The following is an 18849-nucleotide window of genomic DNA, read 5'->3' as shown; positions in this document are numbered from 1 at the left end:
GACATCGTAACGAAAACTTTGAGGGATGATTCAGACCATGATTCTGAGTCGATATCAAGTGGATTTTTCCGTCGCAAAATTCATGTTTTTTTTTAGTTTTTTAAAATTATTTTCATTTCTATACTTTTGCGATGGAAAATTCCACTTGACATTAACTCAGAATAATCAGCTGAATCATCCCCCTCAGTATTCGTTACGATGTCACTTACACCCCACACAAGTACATACGGTAGCCATACAAGTAGGTATGGGTGTTAGTGACACCGTAACGAATACTGAGGGGGATGGTTCAGACCATGATTCTGAGTTGATATCAAGTGGAATTTCGTGTCAAAAAATTCATGAAAATTTTTCTTTTCTTTTTAATTATTTTCCAATCCATACTTTTGCGACGGAAATTTCTACTTGATATCAACTCAGAATCATGGCCTGAACCACCCCTCAAAGTTTTCGTTACGATGTCACTAACACCCTGTATAGTAAATAATAGAACATCGTCATTTAATAAAATAAATAACGTAGATGGAATAAAAATAGGAACATCGTGCGACAAGTTTTATTTAAAACGTATAATATTACAAAAATAGTTTTTTTAACGTTAGACAGATTTATCATTCAAACTTCGCGCGTAACGAAATCAAAGTTATTGAACGAAGAACGATTCGTTCAAAAACTCAAATTTTTGAACGAATTGTTTGACATTGACAGTTTATGCGCTGACTGACGTGTTATTGTCACAGTACTGTAAACAATTAGCCAAATAAAAGAAAATAGGGGAGTAATATACGAGATTAATTCATATTTAAGTGCTAAATAGTTTTAAATACGTGTTAACAATATGCTGAAGGCTGTAATCCTCATTGGCGGGCCCCAAAAAGGTATTTATTTTTTAGTGTTTACGTCACCGGTTTTATCGTTAATATTGTGTAAATTATTCCTAAGTGGTACATAAAATTATAACTATAAAGATAATGATGTACTTGCTACAATATTACGCTTTTAAGAAATTAGTGTACGTGGTACTTACCACATATGGAAGGCTTGAAATTTTAGGTTATGTTTACTCAGATCTTACGTTTCAGATGGAGTGTTACTATATTAGAATACTAGAAGTACATAAACCCAGGTCTATAATATTTATAAGAATAAAATGAGCCAAAAATTGTTATAGAATAGACTTGTTGCTACTTAATAAACAATAATTACAAAGTATACAGATGATAATACCTAAGTTCTACTAAGTAACTTGATAGACAGTTCACCTGACTCATACTATAAAGAAACTGCCAACCTGCAGTGAAACAGTATAGTGGAGTATGCTTCATACCCCACCGGTTCATCGAGGAGCAGCCAGTGGGTCAAATAGACACTTGACATCAATATTGGTTTATCTACTAAGCTGATATTAATAGATAAGCTAAAATTGTTTGCCAGCATTGATGTCTAAGCTATTTGTTATGTTTAAATTTCACTTGCGTCCCAGTTGATTTCCAGCAGAAAAGTAAACCATTTTTCACAGCTAAAAACACTAAACACAGAAAAAATTACACAAAGAAGCTGCTAAATGTCCATAATCATGACAGATTTACTGTATAGAGCAGGATACATTAAAGAAAAAACAACTTATTTCTTGCTTAGATTGTCCGGAAGAGAGAAGAGAGAATTGCTTTAGTGATAAGGTTGCCTTTGCCTACCTTAGAATACCTCACTCCTGTAAATGTTTTGTAAATTTAAAAATAAAAAAGTGTTTATTGTTATCACTTCCCAGGCACCCGTTTCCGGCCCCTCTCCCTGGACACTCCGAAGCCCCTGTTCCCCATAGCAGGCAAGCCTCTCATCCAGCACCACATCGCAGCCTGTGCCAAGTTGACGGAGTGCCGGGAGATCCTGATCATCGGCTCCTATCCGACCACGCACATGGCTCAGTTTGTTAGTGACATGCAGAAAGAATACCACGTCATTATTCGGTATGTAATGATATTAAATTTATTGGCCATTTCTTTTTATAACAAATAAATGTATAATTTAACAGTAAAAACATGTTCTTGGAAGTTTGGTGCATTAGATTTTCGTATTCATATTTCATTTTCATTTCTTCATTGCAAAGGTACTCCACCTCACAACCCACACGATAGAGGAAGATTGCAAAGTCACATGTAGTTAAGGTGTTACATGGTATTGGGTACATGTGACGCCCTGCAAGGGCACAGCAACATAGGAGGTGACAGCGGCTTTATTATAACAATATTTAGGTCATAATTATGTTTACACCATAATTGCTATGACGTCTCATTATAGACATAAAACCTTGCCCTTCACGTCTATGTGCATGTAATAGAGACAAGAATGAATGAATATGGTCACCCGGATCAAATCCTGTCTCACATAGTGAAAAAGTGCCCTCTACACTGGTTCCCAGGTGGCATAGCCAAGCTGCATTGTGTGACAGATGCGGCAGAGACTTGGCTAGGGGATCTTAAGCTGGATAAATGATATGTCTGCCATACGCAATAATAATAATAGAGACAAGACATTAAATGCTACCTACTTGTTTGCTCTTTAGTTTACTTCAGACACACCCCGGACACTTCATACAAGCAACAAAAACACTACACATTGATATTATCAACACGTGCAACTGTGTGTGTGACGTCTGAGGGCTGCCAATTACAATACCTAATTTAACTGCTATTGCTTACTTAGGTAGGTAGTACTACTTACGAAAGATGCTTTCATAATAATCAGTTTATATTTATTTATTTATTTACCACACAAATCACAAACAAGAAATTTGTGACAATTAATAAGGTTCACAATTAAAATAGGCTTTACACTTGACATAAAAAATCACTGAACTAATTAATTGCATCCACATTATTTTACATTAAGCACTTAGCCTAGATTCAATTTTATTGCAAATTATTAGCATGTTTTGATGAACAATCTCCATGGAAAATTAATATATATCTGCGCCGCGCAGGCGTACCCAGCGCGGGCAATTACTATGAGATCGAATATTTGAATCAGACGAAAGAACATCTGCGTCCAGTTTCAAAATTCGAACATGATTTAAAAATAAAATAGCGTGAGCAGCTCGGTGGCGCAGCGGTAAACGCGCTCGGTCTGCGATTGTTGAAGTTAAGCACCGCAAAGGCCGGTCATAGGATGGGTGACCACAAAAAAAAGGTTTCATCTCAAGCTCCTCCGTGCTTCGGAAGGCACGTTAAGCCGTTGGTCCCGGCTGCATTAGCAGTCGTTAATAACCGTGATGGTTTAAGGCCCGATCTCCCTATCCATCCATAGGGTAGGCCCGTGCCCCAGCAGTGGGGACGTTAATGGGCTGATGACGATGATGAAAAAAATTAAAAAAACGGTCCGCGCGCAGCCTTCACGATTCAAGTCTGTGTTCAAGGGGGGTCGAGGTAAACCTAGCTCAGCCGCTGGTGGGGAGCGGAGAGTTGCCGTCCTATACGTAGTAATATTCCTTATTCTATACTTCAGGTACCTGCAAGAGTTCACGCCCCTGGGCACGGGGGGTGGGCTGTACCACTTCAGAGACCAGGTCCGCGCCGGGAACCCCACAGCGTTCTTCCTGCTCAATGGAGACGTGTGCGCAGACTTCCCTCTCAAAGAGCTCTGGACTTTCCACGAGGAGAGGCCTACTGCTTTGGTAAGTCGAATATTGTTATTTGATATAATGTATTGACAGTTGTATGATAATTTCAAATAGTCTATACATAAAGTGAAAAGTCGAATAATTATCTACTTAGTAATCTTTTCTTTCTCTTTTTCCTGTGTCCATCCATTTTTGTGATCTCGGAAATTGTGTTTCATACTTTACTTCTTCTTTACTTACTTCTTGAAATAGTTGTTTGTCACTATATAGTTATACAGTTTAGATCTGGGAGGTTAAAATGGCCACATCGAAGCAATTCGTCTAAGAAAGCAATATTGCAATTTGACATTTGTTTGCATTGCGCACTTACTTTTATATGCGCAAATGTCAAATTGCATTATTGCTTTCTGAGATGAATTGCTTCGATGTGGCCATTTTAACCCCCCTTTACTTTGTATACTGTAATTCTGTTGTTTATCATTTGTTTGTGTACCTAACTAACAAAATAAAAAATAAAATAAAAAAGTTAGTAAGTAGTAAGTGAAACTCCGTGGTCTCTGCCTATCCCAAAAGGAATTACGCGTGATTTTATGGATATATGTATGTACATAAGAGCATAAATAAGTTTCGGCGATACGGCTCACCACCTATCACGTTGGTCTAACAAAAAAATCAGTGAGGCGTGGCTTCTTCTTATCGTGTGAGTTGTGAGGTGGAATACCAGCCTCAGTACTGGTGTCAGGGTTCGCGAGCCGCCAAAGGCTCCTAACGTGGCTCATGTAACGATTACTCACTTACATCAGTAATTAGTAACCGGGACCAACGGCTTAATGTGCCTTCCGAGGCACGAATCATCTTACTTTCGGACGATCAGGTGATCAGCCTGTAATGTCCTAACCAAACTAGGGATCACAAAGTGATTTTTGTGATATGTTCCCAACGGGATTCGAACCCGCGGTCTCTGTGGTCCTGTTGTTGAGCGTTGGACTCACGATCCGGAGTCGTGGGCCGTGGCTAATTAGTTCATATTGCGATCATCTTGCGATTATAACTGTTACTGGTAAGGTTCCCCGATACCCACTCCGCCGGCGTGGTCGACGATTTCCCTCAATCAGCGCTTATCGCTATTGACCCACTAGGGTCGATTAATTCGTTCAAATATTTTTCCTCTCAGACGACGCCCTAAGCCCAGGTTCGCGCCCAACTGGGCATCCCCAGACCTGTTGTCTTAAACGTTGTACCGGGTGAGAGCCTTCAGCGCTCCCCATTTGTCCGGCCAACTAGTTAGTGCGATCTGCACAAATCTACGTACAATAAGGCAGGTAAAAAAAAATACTGGTATCTTCCACGTGATGAAATCCACAGGTAACAATAATGGGTACCGAAGCGACCCGCCAGCAGTCTGTGCACTATGGGTGCATGGTTCGGGACACCACCTCAGCGGTGACACACTACGTGGAGAAGCCAGGCAGCTATGTGTCGACGTTGATCAACTGCGGGGTGTATGTGTGCTCGCCAGCAGTCTTCAACACTATGGCCGACGCCGCACAGAAGAAGCAGGACTCCTTCTACAGGTAGCTTGAGTTTTAGAACGAGGATAAAAACTACCTATATCTCCCAACAGATGTCGCAACTGAGTTCTTTTTGACAGTTTCCCGTACTATTTGAGTACACTATAACCATTTGCGCAGCGTTTACCTGCAAAAATCATAGTATTGTATTTATTCCCTAAAGATCGCAAAGAAGAAAATTTCCACCCTTGGAAACTGCCTTTTTCCAACTGATGGCTTTCCATTTTCGTAACTCATCCTTCAGATGGGATACACTCCACGTTGCACCACATTTTTATAGCAATTTATTACTAATTTTAGCAGAACTCACAATTTAGAAACACTCAACACTGCTGCCACCTACTCCACACGTCAATTTTAGGCAGAAAAAAAATACTAAATTATTATTAAATAAAATAATAATTATTATTTATTATTCATGTTCAAAATGTTATATTGGCCGAAAACCCGACAGAATTAAGTTGACAGCATACGTTAAACGGTTTGCATATCTATCAGCGAGATGCCTGTTTCATTCGCCCGGGATATTCATTTCAAAATTAACAGTTGTCAATCATCCGTCCCTTTGTTTTTCGTTCAAGTAAGAAAATGACGAGTATAACTTAAAATAAAATTAGGAAATCGGGGCCAGTATCTCGATTTCTCGTAGACAACATTTTTTCTTGTGCGCAGTGGCAACGGACAGAACAGCGCGCACCCGGGGTACCTGTCCTGGGAGCAAGATGTATTGTCGCCGCTCGCCGGGACCAACAAACTGTATGCTTTACAGGTATTTGAGTCAATCCTCCTAAGATACAAGTTGGAGTTACAAGTTTGAAGCCCACTGCTGGGCTCAGTCTAGTTCATAAAATGTAAATTTAGGATGGCAGTAACCGATGAAAACTGCTTGTTTGTGATAGTGAGGTTAATTAAAACAAAATATTTTTGAAAGAAAACAAAAATCAATACCTAATATATTATATTCTTCAATATTATTAACTAAATAATTAAGTTTTCTTTGAAAATCAGCATAATCAAAACAAAAAGTGTAACTTAAGGAGATTCGCCCGATCCCGTCAATCTCGAATGGCTCTTCGGGATTGATCCCGAAAAATTTGACGAGATCTCTCGAGGTCGGGATTGCATTCTCTAGTTGAAATGTTACTTGTCACGTTCAGGTAACGAACTGGTGGTCTCAAGTGAAGACGGCGGGCTCGGCGATCTACGCTAACAGACACTACCTGGAGCTGACGCGGCCGCCGCCACCCGCCAGCTGCCACGTGCTTCCCGACGTGTTCCTGCACCCCACCGCCACTGTAGACCCCACCGCTGTGGTCAGTACGGTCACGAGCATTAATATGTATATATACATTTTGGTACCATGTCACATTAACTTTTTTAACAAATTGAACTATAAGTCTCACTAACTGTCAAATATGTTAGTGCGACAGAGTCCTAAAGTGGGTACATTATATTGCTAATGACTGTACACTGCACCAATAAGTAAAAAGAAAGTAACAACCTCCGTGGTCCAGTGTTTGAGCGTTGGGCTCTCGAAGGCCCCAGGTTCGAATCCCGATGAGAACTATTAAGTCTTTGAGTTGTTTAATAAATAAATACTCAAAATTACGAATTCGACATGTTTATTGTGTGAGCTCACAGTCAGTAACCAATTACCCTCGAATCAGTGATAGAATGTAAATAAATCATTTTAGTACTACCTACAAAATAACAATACACAACACCTTCCCCTTAAGTTATAATTAACTCCAAGATACAATAATAGTTCTCTTACCCTTACCTAATCATTTAACCAAACAAATTAACATACAACACTATTTTACACTATTTTTTTAAACACCAATTATCTCTGCCCATTCTTCTGGTGGTGGTACGATTATCTCTTCTTGATCATAATCCTGACAACTGCCTGCAGGCTCTGCAGGAGGTCTGGTCTTGAGGAGCTGGTCAACGTGGCGTCGATACAAGGCTGGGGCCAGCTCAGCTGTTATCAACCCACGCTGCCATTTCATGTTCATATTGTACAGTCTGAATAACACATGATCACCAACTTTAAAACTTTTCTTTTTCATCTCATCTCCTTCCCTCTCAGCTGTTCTATCATTCCTCTTGTCTAAATCTGTATCATAATTACTTGTATCCAATTCCGGATGAAGTGCTGTGACAGCTGTTCGGAACTTCCGCCCATTAAGCATTTCAGCCGGAGTCTTACCCGTCACTGTGCTTGGTGCAGTTCGCATATGAAATAGCATTTTCGCTACTCGCTCTGACCAAGGCATATCAGATTGTTTCTTCAGTTTTAATTTAATGGTCTGTATCGTCCCTTCGGCTTGACCATTAGTGGATGGATGATATGGTGCTCCAGTAATGTGTCTTATAAAATTAGTTTGCATAAATTCCTTAAATTCAGTAGAGGTAAATGCTAGGCCATTATCCGATACAATGGTGTCAGGTAACCCATAATCAGCAAATATTTCCCTAAGAACTTCAATTACAGCTTTGCTTGACATAGATGTCATCATTTTCACTACAGGCCACTTGCTATAACCATCTACTAGCACAAAAAATGTCTTGCCCATGAATGGACCCATGAAGTCCACGTGAAGTCTTGACCATGGCTTTGTCACTACTGGCCAACTGTGTTCAGTAGCTGGTGGGTTATTCCTATTCGTTTGACATGCCTCACAATCAGCTGCCAATCTCTCAATATCAGTGTCTAGAGAAGGGTACCACAGGTATGCTCGAGCTATCATTTTCATTTGCACTATGCCACTGTGTCCTTCGTGTAGCCTTTTAAGAACATGCCCCTGCAAACTCTTTGGAATGACAACTCTATTAGACCACAAAATACAGTCTTTACTTAGCGAGAGACAGTCTTTCCTTCTTTGATACGGCACTAATTCTGTGTCTACCGTATTCGGCCATCCATGTAACAAGTACATTTTAACTTTCTTCAAAATCTGATCTTTATCTGTTTCTTTGCCGATTTTCTTTGATGTTACTCCTAGGGAGTCAGTCTGTTCCAATAGAAAAACATCTGCTTCTTCTTCCTCACCTTCTGTACAGGGAGTAGGCCATCTGCTCAAGCTGTCAGCATCTCCCATCTGCTTTCCTGGGCGGTATTGTAGTTTATAATCGAACGTGTTCATTGCTAGCGCCCATCTCAGCATTCTGGGTGATATCAGCTCCGGAATTGGTTTATCCCGCCCAAATATGCCCAGTAAAGGCTTGTGATCGGTAAATATAACGAATTTTCGACCCACTAAATACTGCCTGAACTTCTTTAACCCAAACATGATTGCCAAGGCCTCTTTATCAATCTGGGCATACCGACGTTCATGAGGCTGTAGAGTTCTTGAGCTCATGAAGACAGGCCTTTCTGTACCATCCTCCAATTTGTGCACTAAAACGGCACCGACCCCTGTCTCACTGGCATCACATACCATATACAATTCTCTTTCTAAACTATAGTGCACAAGTGTCATATCACAAGTAAGCAAAGCTTTAGCGATATCAAAGGCTTGCTGCTCAACTCTGCTCCAATGCCACTTGATCTTCTCTTTTAACAGCTTGTATAAAGGTTCTAAAACAACCGTTTTTTCCTTCAAGAATCGTTCATAAAAATTATATAACCCCAAAAAAGCTTTCAGTTCTCTTTTATTCTTGGGTGCTGGTTTTTCTGAAATCTCTTTTACTTTTTCTTTAGATGGGTGTATCCCTGCTTCATCAATTTCATACCCTAAAAAGGTAATTCTTTTAGCAGCAAATACACATTTGGATTTGTTTAATTTTAATCCAACCTCATCTAACCGTTGTAGCACATATTCCACTCTCTGGTTGTGTTGTTCCATTGTGCCACCACAAATTACCACATCATCAAGCAGGAAGCTACTCCATCAATTCCAGCTAGTAAAGAGGTCATCAGACGTTGGAATATTCCAGGTGCTGCATTCACACCATAAGCCAGGCGATTCATCTTCATCAATCCTAATGGTGTATTTAATGTAAGGAGCTCTGCTGTCTTTTCAGTGACTTTCAATTGGCTATATGCGTGTTTTAAATCTACCTTTGTGAATATTTTACCTCCAGCTAATGAGAAAAAGGCTTCATTCGCTGTCGGCAGAGGATAGTTGTCTGTCAAACATGATGCATTCACCGTACTCCTGTAATCTCTGCACAATCTCAATGATCCATCTGGTTTTAGAACAATCCTGAGAGGTGTAGCCCACCGTGAATGGTTAACAGGAGTAATTACGCCATCTGACATCATCCTTTTCAACTCCTCCTTCACTTTTTCCCGCAGCGGAAATGGTACTGGTCGTGAACGCAGAAACACAGGAGTTGCACCCTCCTTACAGTCAATATGTACTGGTGGTCCACTGTACTTATCTAACTCATTATTGAATAACTGTGGAAACCGCTTACAATAATCCGCCTCCTCTTCATCAACCGAATTAATACCTTGCACTGAAATACCGAGCGCCTCAAACCAAGCACGTCCTAGTAACGCTGGCCCCTTTCCGCAGCTGACTATTAGGGGCAGCTTACTACTCTTGCGTTTATATGTCACGTCAACTACAGTTTCGCCTCTGATTTTCAGCTCATCGTTAGTCCATGTAACCAACTTCTTGTTAAATGGTAACAATGGTTCAGGAAACTCGCGTTCATGTTGTTTGTAGACGCTGTGCGGCAGGATGGAGCGCGCCGAGCCCGAGTCCACCTCCATCACTAGTGGCACGCCATTAATTGTCACTTCCACCATGAACGGCTCACTTCGTGAACGCCAAAATTGTCCTCATTAGCTTTTTCACTGTCAGACGATGACGAGTGACAGTCACAACATGCATTCACACGTGATTTCTGTTGTTTGTTTACGTTTACAACTTGATCACAGGCTGCTTTCGTATGTCCTTTTTTATGACATTTGTAGCAGGTTGCGTTCCGAAACCTACATATTTTGCCTTCGTGACTTTTAGCACAGTGCACACATCTCACATTGTTCGTGCTTGAGTTGGTCTTGGTGCCGACTGCGTTCACCTCCATCGGCTCGCCTTTACTTGAACCTTCGGCGACATCACAATGGGTTCTCCACAATATATTATTCCCTTCAAACTGATTTTGTTGAATAGATTCGTAATTAAGCGCCTGTTGTATTACTTCGTCATATGTCATGTTCTTCATTTTAATTTTTAACAGTTCCCTTTTTAAATTTTCTTCCCTTGCTCCGAGAATAAGTTGTTCTACGATTCTCCGCTCCAAATCTTTAAATTGACAACGAGAACTAATATCATGTAATGCAGCCACAAAACTTGTTATGGACTCATTAGGCTTTTGTTTTCTCTTGTAAAATTTTTCTGTTTCTAAAATTGGATGCGGCGTCGGCACAAAAAACTTGTTAAGAACTTCAACTATTTCTTCAAATGACACTTCACTCGTCTTTTTGGGTGACAACAACGACACTATCAAGGCAAATGCTTCTTTACCACATTGAGACAAAAACAAGGCACGTTTCTGCACGCTTTCCAATGTCCCCGCAGCTTCTAACGCGAAGAACAGTTGCTCCCTATAGTTCTCCCATTTATCTTTGTGGGGATCGAACTTCCCGGGCATAACTACACTCGCGATACTTGCGAAAGCCATTTTCTTGTTTAACTCGTCGCCAATATTAAGTCTTTGAGTTGTTTAATAAATAAATACTCAAAATTACGAATTCGACATGTTTATTGTGTGAGCTCACAGTCAGTAACCAATTACCCTCGAATCAGTGATAGAATGTAAATAAATCATTTTAGTACTACCTACACAATAACAATACACAACAAGAACATATCATAAAAATCACTGTGATCCCTAGTTTGGTTAGAACATTACAGGCTGATCACCAGATTGTTCGAAAGTAAGATGATCCGTGCTTCAGAAGGCACTTTAAGCCGTTGCTCTAAGGTACTACTTACTGATGTAAGTGAGTAATCGTTACATGAGCCGTGTCAGGGGCCTTTGGCGGCTCAATAATAACCGTGACACGAAGGTTGATGAGGCTGGTATTCCACCTCACAACCCACACGACACAGAAGTGAAATTAACACTGATTGAATCCACCGAGTATAAAGTTATGTAACAAAATGTAAAAACATACTTAAAATTTATGTACCTACTCCAATTGACAAGTTACAATGAGTCAAAACAAATACAGTTTGTTGCACAGAACTTTTTTTAAATTATAGTCACTGACTCTGATTTACTACAATAAATTCAATTACTTCATTACATAAGTATGTGGCAGATGGACCCAATTAGTTGACGAGCTGGTACCACCCATAACCAATAGATGGCGAGCAAAGCGTTTAATGCAGTCCTGAAACGCGCAAGCGACATTTGCACAGTGCGACGCATATATACAACATCCAAAAGTATGAAGATTTGAAGATGTCGATTACATTCACAGATCGGGCCAAACGTGTCGATCGGCGCAGGAGTGTCGATAAAGGCTGGCGTCCGGATAAAGGAGTCAATTGTTCTCAACAACGCCACCATCAACGACCATGCTTTAGTCATGTACTCTGTTGGTAAGTGCTGAAACAATTTAATATATTTAACAAGACATTGAGGCGTTTTTAGACACATACATACATAAATAGCCTATATACGTCCCACTGCTGGGCACAGGCCTTCCCTCAATCAACCGGAGGGGGTATGGAGCATACTCCACCACGCTGCTCCAATGTGGGTTGGTGGAAGTTTTTTCCACACACTACACATTTTCAGACACATTTCATTTAAAAAAAAAAACAAGAACTAATGTGTACAAACGGTGCTGATTATGTTTTAAATATCTATAGTATGTACTATGAAAAGTTTGATAAATGTGGAGGTTTTGTCTATAAGACGACGTTATGTACCTTATAAAGTAAAAAAACCTTTGTTCAGTCTTTGTTTGTCCTTTGTTTTGTCAGTGGGTCAGGACGCGTGCGTGGGCGAGTGGGCGCGCGTCGAAGGCACACCCTCCGACCCTGACCCGAACAAGCCCTTCGCTAAGATGGACAACCAACCGCTCTTCAACACCGACGGACGGCTCAACCCCTCCATCACCATACTTGGTTAGTATTTCAGTACACAATGGTGTTGATTCCAGTCCACATCATTTAATTTTATTTTGTTGTACCTGTCATTTTCTTACCCACTGAGAAGGAAAGGCACAGACATAAAATTTATGGAACCCTCGTCAATTTTAGGCAAAAATTAAAAAAAAACCCTCCCAAAATTTTATATTGGCCAAAACCCGACAGAATTAAGTTTACAGCACACATTATACAGGTTTCATGTCAGCGGGATGCCTATTTTATTCGCCTGGATTTATCAGTCATTGTAAAATTAACGGTTGTCAATCGGATGGTTATAAAGGGACCAAAGGGTTGATGGGGTTGGTAATGCACCTCACAACCCACACGATAGAAGAAGAGATCCGAACATTGTTTAAATTTGTTCCTATAATAATTTCCAGGTAATAATATTATTATGAACGTTACCTTCGCAGGCGCCGGAGTGATAGTGCCCGCTGAGACGATCCTCCTCAACTCCATAGTTCTACCGCACAAACACCTCACTAGAAGCTTCAAGCACGAAATCATATTATAGCTAGCATATAACCATTACGATTGCTAATGGACTGCACTATTTACAAAGACCAAATTATATTTTAAAAATTTTATATAATTACTTATGTGTAATCTTAATATTTAAGCAAAATTTTCTTTTCCTAAGAACTAAAGCTCGTTTTAAAGTTGGTATGCAGGGTGTTAGTGACATCGTAACGAAAACTTTTAATGATTTTTCTTTAAAACCCTGCGAATGTCGCCATGCAAGTTAAAGAAACTACCTGGTAATTTATTATATCTAAAGAATGAAGCGACGAAATATAATTACAATTGCATTTGACTGACATTTTATGTTACAAAATAATTACCGAATACATAAGTCTAAGTCTACAAAATATATTCGACAAAAACAGGGCTATGTAATTTTGTCTAACGTAAGCTGCTTTTTTTCCCTAAAAAAGTACCATGGAAAATGCTGCACCGACAAGAGCGTGGCTCTTAAATTGATGATGATGAAGCTGCTTTTTGAATGCCAAAAGAATGGAAAAACTGTAGATGGCGCTGTACAGTTTTGTCTTCATTTAGCCTTCTAACATTTGATAACAGATATTTGCGTCTTTTCTCTTTGTATTTGGGTATAAACGATGACTTTTATTACGCCCAAGCACAATTACATCTTCCACCCATTATTATTCTGATCAAAATAAATATCAAGCAACAGTTATTCTTATACAAGTCTCTGCCGATACATTATATTTTTGTATAATCATGTATCCCGAATAATTATCGCTATCTGAACAGCGCCATCTATATTATTTTTGGGAAACGTAGCTTGGAAAGTCCGTCATTGGTTATCTCTGAACCTATATTTATAAAGTTTTCTTTGCAGTTTCGAATTGAATTTAACTCCAATAAGATTGTACTTATCGTAAACTTAATTTCATACATTTATAAATATGTGAGTTAAAATGACCAGTAATTTAACTTCAATAAGATTGTACTTATCGTAAACTTAATTTCATACATTTATAAATATGTGAGTTAAAATTACCAGTCCCATTGTCATTTCATCTATATTAATTCGTATCCAAAGTGTATTTTTTTTTTTTGTATTCTTAATTATCTGTATATAGGCCTTAAATTATCTGGTGCTGAGAATTAAAGTTATCATGCACATATTTGTTTTTTATTTTAAATATTTCATTGTATTGACAAGATATTTACAAAGTTAAAACTAGAAAATAACAAATCAAATATCTGAAGTTATAGGTTATCTGGAGCTTTGGTCTACTTTCGCTTAATAGCGCCCTCTGTCATCGAATAAAAGTACTAGGTAATTAGTTGTAAAATTTAGTTCGAAAACGGAATAATAGATGGCAAATGCTTATTAGCGCCATCGTCAGTAAGTACTGTCGCCATCTATTATCAAATAAAATTACTAAAAAGTAAAGCAGCCGTACATGTAAATTGTATTAAATTTAGTTTTATAACTGAATAATAGATGGCGGTAATACAAATCTAATGACGCCATCTTTTATCAAATAGAAGAAAAAAACGCTTTAAATGTTGTAAAATTTAGTTCTAAAACGATACAATAGATGGCGCTAATAAACATTTACTGTCGCCATTTAATAAAATTACTAAAAAGTAAAGCAGCCATGCATGTTAATTGTATTAAATTTAGTTTGACAACTGCATAATTTCATAACGCCATCTTTTATCAAATATAAGAAAAAAAACGCTTTCGCTTAATAGCGCCCTCTGTCATCTAATAAAAGCACTATGTAAATGTAAACATTAGTTCGAAAATGGAATAAGAGATGGCACTAACACAAATTTAATCGCGCCATCTTTTATCAAATAGAAGTACCAAAAAAGTAAAGCAGCTGTTCATGTAAATTGATCGTATTAAATTTTGTTTAATAACCGAATAATAGATGGCGCTACAAATTGTGTTTTCCATTTCACTAGAAATGTCTTCAAATAGTAAATATTTGTGAAGTGTCTCCGAATGTGCAAATTAAACTTGTCAATAGGTGGCGCTTCGTGAACATTCTGCAGTAAATTGTACCATGGTGGTGTGTGCCTTTTTTGTAAATGCAGTTCTAGTTTTAACCCATAGTGCGCTAAAGTGTTTTAAATGTATTTTATCTGGTTTTAAAGTTGCCGTACTTGCCGTGGGACACAGTCACGGCTCCTCTCCCCTAGTCACCAGTCAAAATTTCCTACTATGTTAAAACGAGACTGAGGTTCAGAGCGCTAGCCAGCGGTCTTAGTCCCAAGAACAAACGGCATAAAATCATACGCTGATTCCAGACCAGCAAAGAGCTCTCGACTATATCCTAAGTGGGGTCAGAGGTCCATCCACCACAAGATGAACTGGGTACCCACACTGGCGGAGCTTTCTGTTAGATCGTGATTTGCGGTGAGCCGTATCGCCGTCTATAATGGTCCAGCCAATTGTGTTAGTCCCTGTTAGTGCCCTGATACCTGTACGCGAGAGGAGCTGATGAATGCCACCGAAAATGCTGTCCGAGTGGCAAAATACTGAGCTGAAAAAAATGAATGCCATCGAAACGACAAGAAAAAGAAATTGTCGAGCCAACTGTGTTAGTGAAAACTGAACTTAAGATAAATTAATACCATGTTAATAACTTGTAAAATTAATAAATTGGTGCAAGTCCAGTGCCGGGATTTGAACCAGCGCTCTCCGTTTGAGTAATAAGCCGATAAACCACATGACTGCAGTGACTATACCTGCAAAATGTTTTAATTTATTTAAGTATTTGGTTACCTTTAGGTACATAATAAAATCTGCACGGGTAAGTACTTTTATTAATTTGAAAAATAATAAACAATAAACTTAAAGAACGTTTTAAAGAACGTCTACGGACTGTGTCGAGGTTTTTCTTGCAGCTTCTTTTCCCCGGCTATACAGGTTGTGAGAAGCTGCAGTAGTTTTAGGCGGATGAGACGTTCGTTATGTAAAAATTGACGATTCAAAATGTAACTATGTTACCTACTGAATAAAGATATTTTTGAATTTGACTTATTTTATCTGCCTATTTACCTACGTATTTTTATTTAAATCAATATGGTTGAATACCCACTTGCGTCCAAACAAAATTAAAACTCAATACCACTTCGTCAGCACACTTTTTTCTTTAACAAAATAAGTACCTAGAAACTATTTTACAAATCGTTACACCACATTGAATCACAAAGTGCTGTTGTGGGCTCGTGGTAAACAGTACCTTTTCAGCTCATGTTTTGTTATCTTTTTACGCTACTTTTTTATAAAGACTAAGTTTTTACGTGTTTTCACTTCCAGTTAAATGTGCAATGTTTTTTTAAGTTATACAATATTGGAAGTCGTAAAACAAAGTATAAGAAAATAAACTTAGGAAATAATAAAGGCAACCGGGAATTTCTAGAGCTTTTTCATGTAAAACATAATAATAGATAGGTGGTCCATCCAGTGAGTGGCGAGTCGCCGCCTGCTCATTTATCCATGTTTACCAACATTGGTCGAGCAGGCGCCATAGTCTCCCATAGCTCCAGTATCCCGGTCCACTAACCCCCAACCCAATAGCCCAGTTCGCTTTATTCCCATAATCTGCAATAGTCCTACACGAACCGGGGATTGTCTTTGGGTGCACTCCCATAGTGCATACAGGGATAATCGCCGGTTGGTGTCACACCACATTTAGATTAAACTGTCTTAAGGGGCCTCTACGTGTTGGCTTCGGCCCCACGCACGCCTTCCAAAAGTCCGGGCCTCCATAGGCCCGAGATATGAAAAAGACATACAAATAATAATAATAATAAACCCGACCCGTGTCTCTGGTAAATACCCTCCGAAAGAGGAGATAAACTATAGTTTAAAAAGATAATAATAATAAAAGAAGTTTATTCAACCACAAATATTTTACAAAATTGCTTAAACCTAATTACATGTAACACATTATCAGTTGTGGCCGAAAAGGAGGAGCCTCAGCATTGCTGCTGCTTTTCAGTCACCCCCTGTATAACCAACTGAGTCGCTACACTGGACGCCGCGAGAACATTTTACCAAAACAAAAACACTATTGAAATTAAAATTTAGACATAAATATAAATATAAGCCATGCTGCAATATGGTCGACCAACTGGCGAGGAATAAACGAAAGTACTTTTCGGGGAAACCAGGTTGTTATTTCCAATTGCTTGAGGTTTTTTAAAACGTCAGCCATTGAAGCTTATTAGGGTGAACAGAAGCTCAAATCGCCTGAAAACACCTTGGAGTCATAGATATCATCATCATCTCCCTAGCATTATCCCTTTTTCACAGGGTTCGCTAACCTAACCTGAAATGTCCAGGGTGTGGTAAGGATTCCTACAAAATTAAATTATAATAAATTAAGTTAGGTACGAGTATGATTTATATTCTCTTTACAAATACGTCTTCTTTACCATGGTATAAGAAGACCAGGTATGCTCAAAACTGACAGCTAACAGTTCAAGGCTAGCCCTGCTGCGTCATCCGACCTTGCGTTGCCATTTCGTAAAATATATATTACCATATATATTACCACATCCAATGTTTTTAAATTACTTTGCAAGGAAATTTTGTACTTTTAGTAAAAGATTTACGTGAAGTTTTAATGACTTTTATATATGTGACAAATAATAGTAATTAAATACATTATTAAGTAATTCACTTAATTTTCAATAATAAAATTTACGTCCTTGTAATGTTGGAGATACCAATTGAATGGTAACACTTACGTCATCAATGGCTAGCAATGGCTTGTCATAGGATTGAGCATACCTATATTCTTATACCATGTTCTTTACAAGGTCTTGTCATGTAGAACAAATTTTTGACAAATACAGTTTAAAAAGACTTATTTAGTCACGAGACAATCTGAGTAGGTATTCAAAGTTTCTAAGAAACTGAAAACACACAAAGACTCATTAAAAAACATAGGTAATACCGGGTTCTTACCGCGTTAAATCAGACAATATGTAGAACGAATGTATACAAAGAATATACTCACCTACTTGTTCGTTTGAAAAAGGAGTAGGTAGTCAATAAATAATAGACAAACAGACCACGCGCACCTGCTATCCCTAGCGGGGTCGACAGAGCTACAAAGTCATCAGCCAATTTGGTATTTAAATCGAAAGATGAATATTATCCACCATTATTATGTTCCAGATTATCAGACTCCGGCCTCCGTGGTGCAGTGGTTTGAGCGTTGGGCTCACGATCCGGAGGTCCCGGGTTCAAATCCCGATGGGGACCCATCACGAAAATCACTTTGTGATCCCTAGTTTGGTTATAGGACATTACAGGCTGATCACCTGATTGTCCGAAAGAAAGATGATCCGTGCTTCGGAAGGCACGTTAAGCCGTTGGTCCCGGTTACTACTTACTAATGTAAGTTAGTAGTCGTTACATGAGCCATGTCAGGGACCAGGGGCTCAATAGTAACCCTGACACCAGGGTTGATGGAGTTGGTATTCCACCTCACAACCTACACGATAGAAGATCAGGTTAATATAAGAGAACCTACTACACCAATATAGGTTCACATATACCATACACTGCAAACCACAATTTTACATACTAAGTTAAATACTTATACTCTACTCTTCCGCCTACCCCTTTGGGGATACAAGCGTGATGTTATTTTACGAGAGAACATAGGTACCTACTTGTTTTACGATATTTTCAGGATGAAACATACATATAAAATATATACATACATAATCGCGCGCCTATTTCCTTCCGGGGTAAGCAGAAAAACAGCTAAGTATTCCATGTCTTTTTCCGTCCCGTAAGGAAAATAATTATAATAATATTGTTTGTTGCATTCCACATGCGTTTATTACCGAAGCACTATTAAAATGACTAAAATAAAAATAACATGACAAAATAGTTATATCATATGTTTTTTTTTTTTAAAACACATAATAACGGGTTCTTACCGCGTTTAAAGCAGGGATAAGAGACTCCCGATGATAATAACCGCGTAAACTTAAAACAATGTATAAAATAGTATTATGTCATTAAGAAATATAT

General features: G+C 38.7%; 1 protein-coding gene across 2 annotated transcripts; it reads left to right on the top strand.

The window, feature by feature from the left end:
* The first annotated feature begins 713 nt into the window (after window positions 1-713).
* On the top strand, window positions 714-13941 carry LOC126376611 (mannose-1-phosphate guanyltransferase alpha-A). Of its 2 annotated transcripts, none has more exons than XM_050024106.1 (9): window positions 714-878; window positions 1769-1967; window positions 3502-3670; window positions 4982-5190; window positions 5860-5956; window positions 6345-6500; window positions 11633-11753; window positions 12141-12284; window positions 12722-13939. In XM_050024106.1, exons 1-9 carry the CDS (start codon window positions 839-841, stop codon window positions 12820-12822), a joined length of 1236 nt encoding a protein of 411 aa, XP_049880063.1. In that variant the 5' UTR covers window positions 714-838; the 3' UTR covers window positions 12823-13939. The 2 variants fall into 2 exon arrangements, with proteins under 2 accessions (XP_049880063.1, XP_049880064.1); XM_050024107.1 differs by lacking the exon at window positions 714-878 and adding an exon at window positions 1170-1353 and having other exon boundaries at window positions 12722-13941.
* The last annotated feature ends 4908 nt before the right edge of the window (window positions 13942-18849 follow it).

The sequence above is a fragment of the Pectinophora gossypiella genome, chromosome 21, assembly GCF_024362695.1.
Source record: "Pectinophora gossypiella chromosome 21, ilPecGoss1.1, whole genome shotgun sequence".
Taxonomy (NCBI): domain Eukaryota; kingdom Metazoa; phylum Arthropoda; class Insecta; order Lepidoptera; family Gelechiidae; genus Pectinophora; species Pectinophora gossypiella.
Note: the sequence above shows the minus strand (reverse complement) of the source record. Positions and strands in the feature narration are given on the sequence as shown.

Coding starts and splice junctions, on each gene's coding strand:
- LOC126376611 (XM_050024106.1), top strand. CDS start 839: ATGCTGAAGGCTGTAATCCTCATTGGCGGGCCCCAAAAAG. Junction 5,957..6,344: donor ACAAACTGTATGCTTTACAG/GTATTTGAGTCA, acceptor TGTCACGTTCAG/GTAACGAACTGGTGGTCTCA. Junction 12,285..12,721: donor CCCCTCCATCACCATACTTG/GTTAGTATTTCA, acceptor TTACCTTCGCAG/GCGCCGGAGTGATAGTGCCC.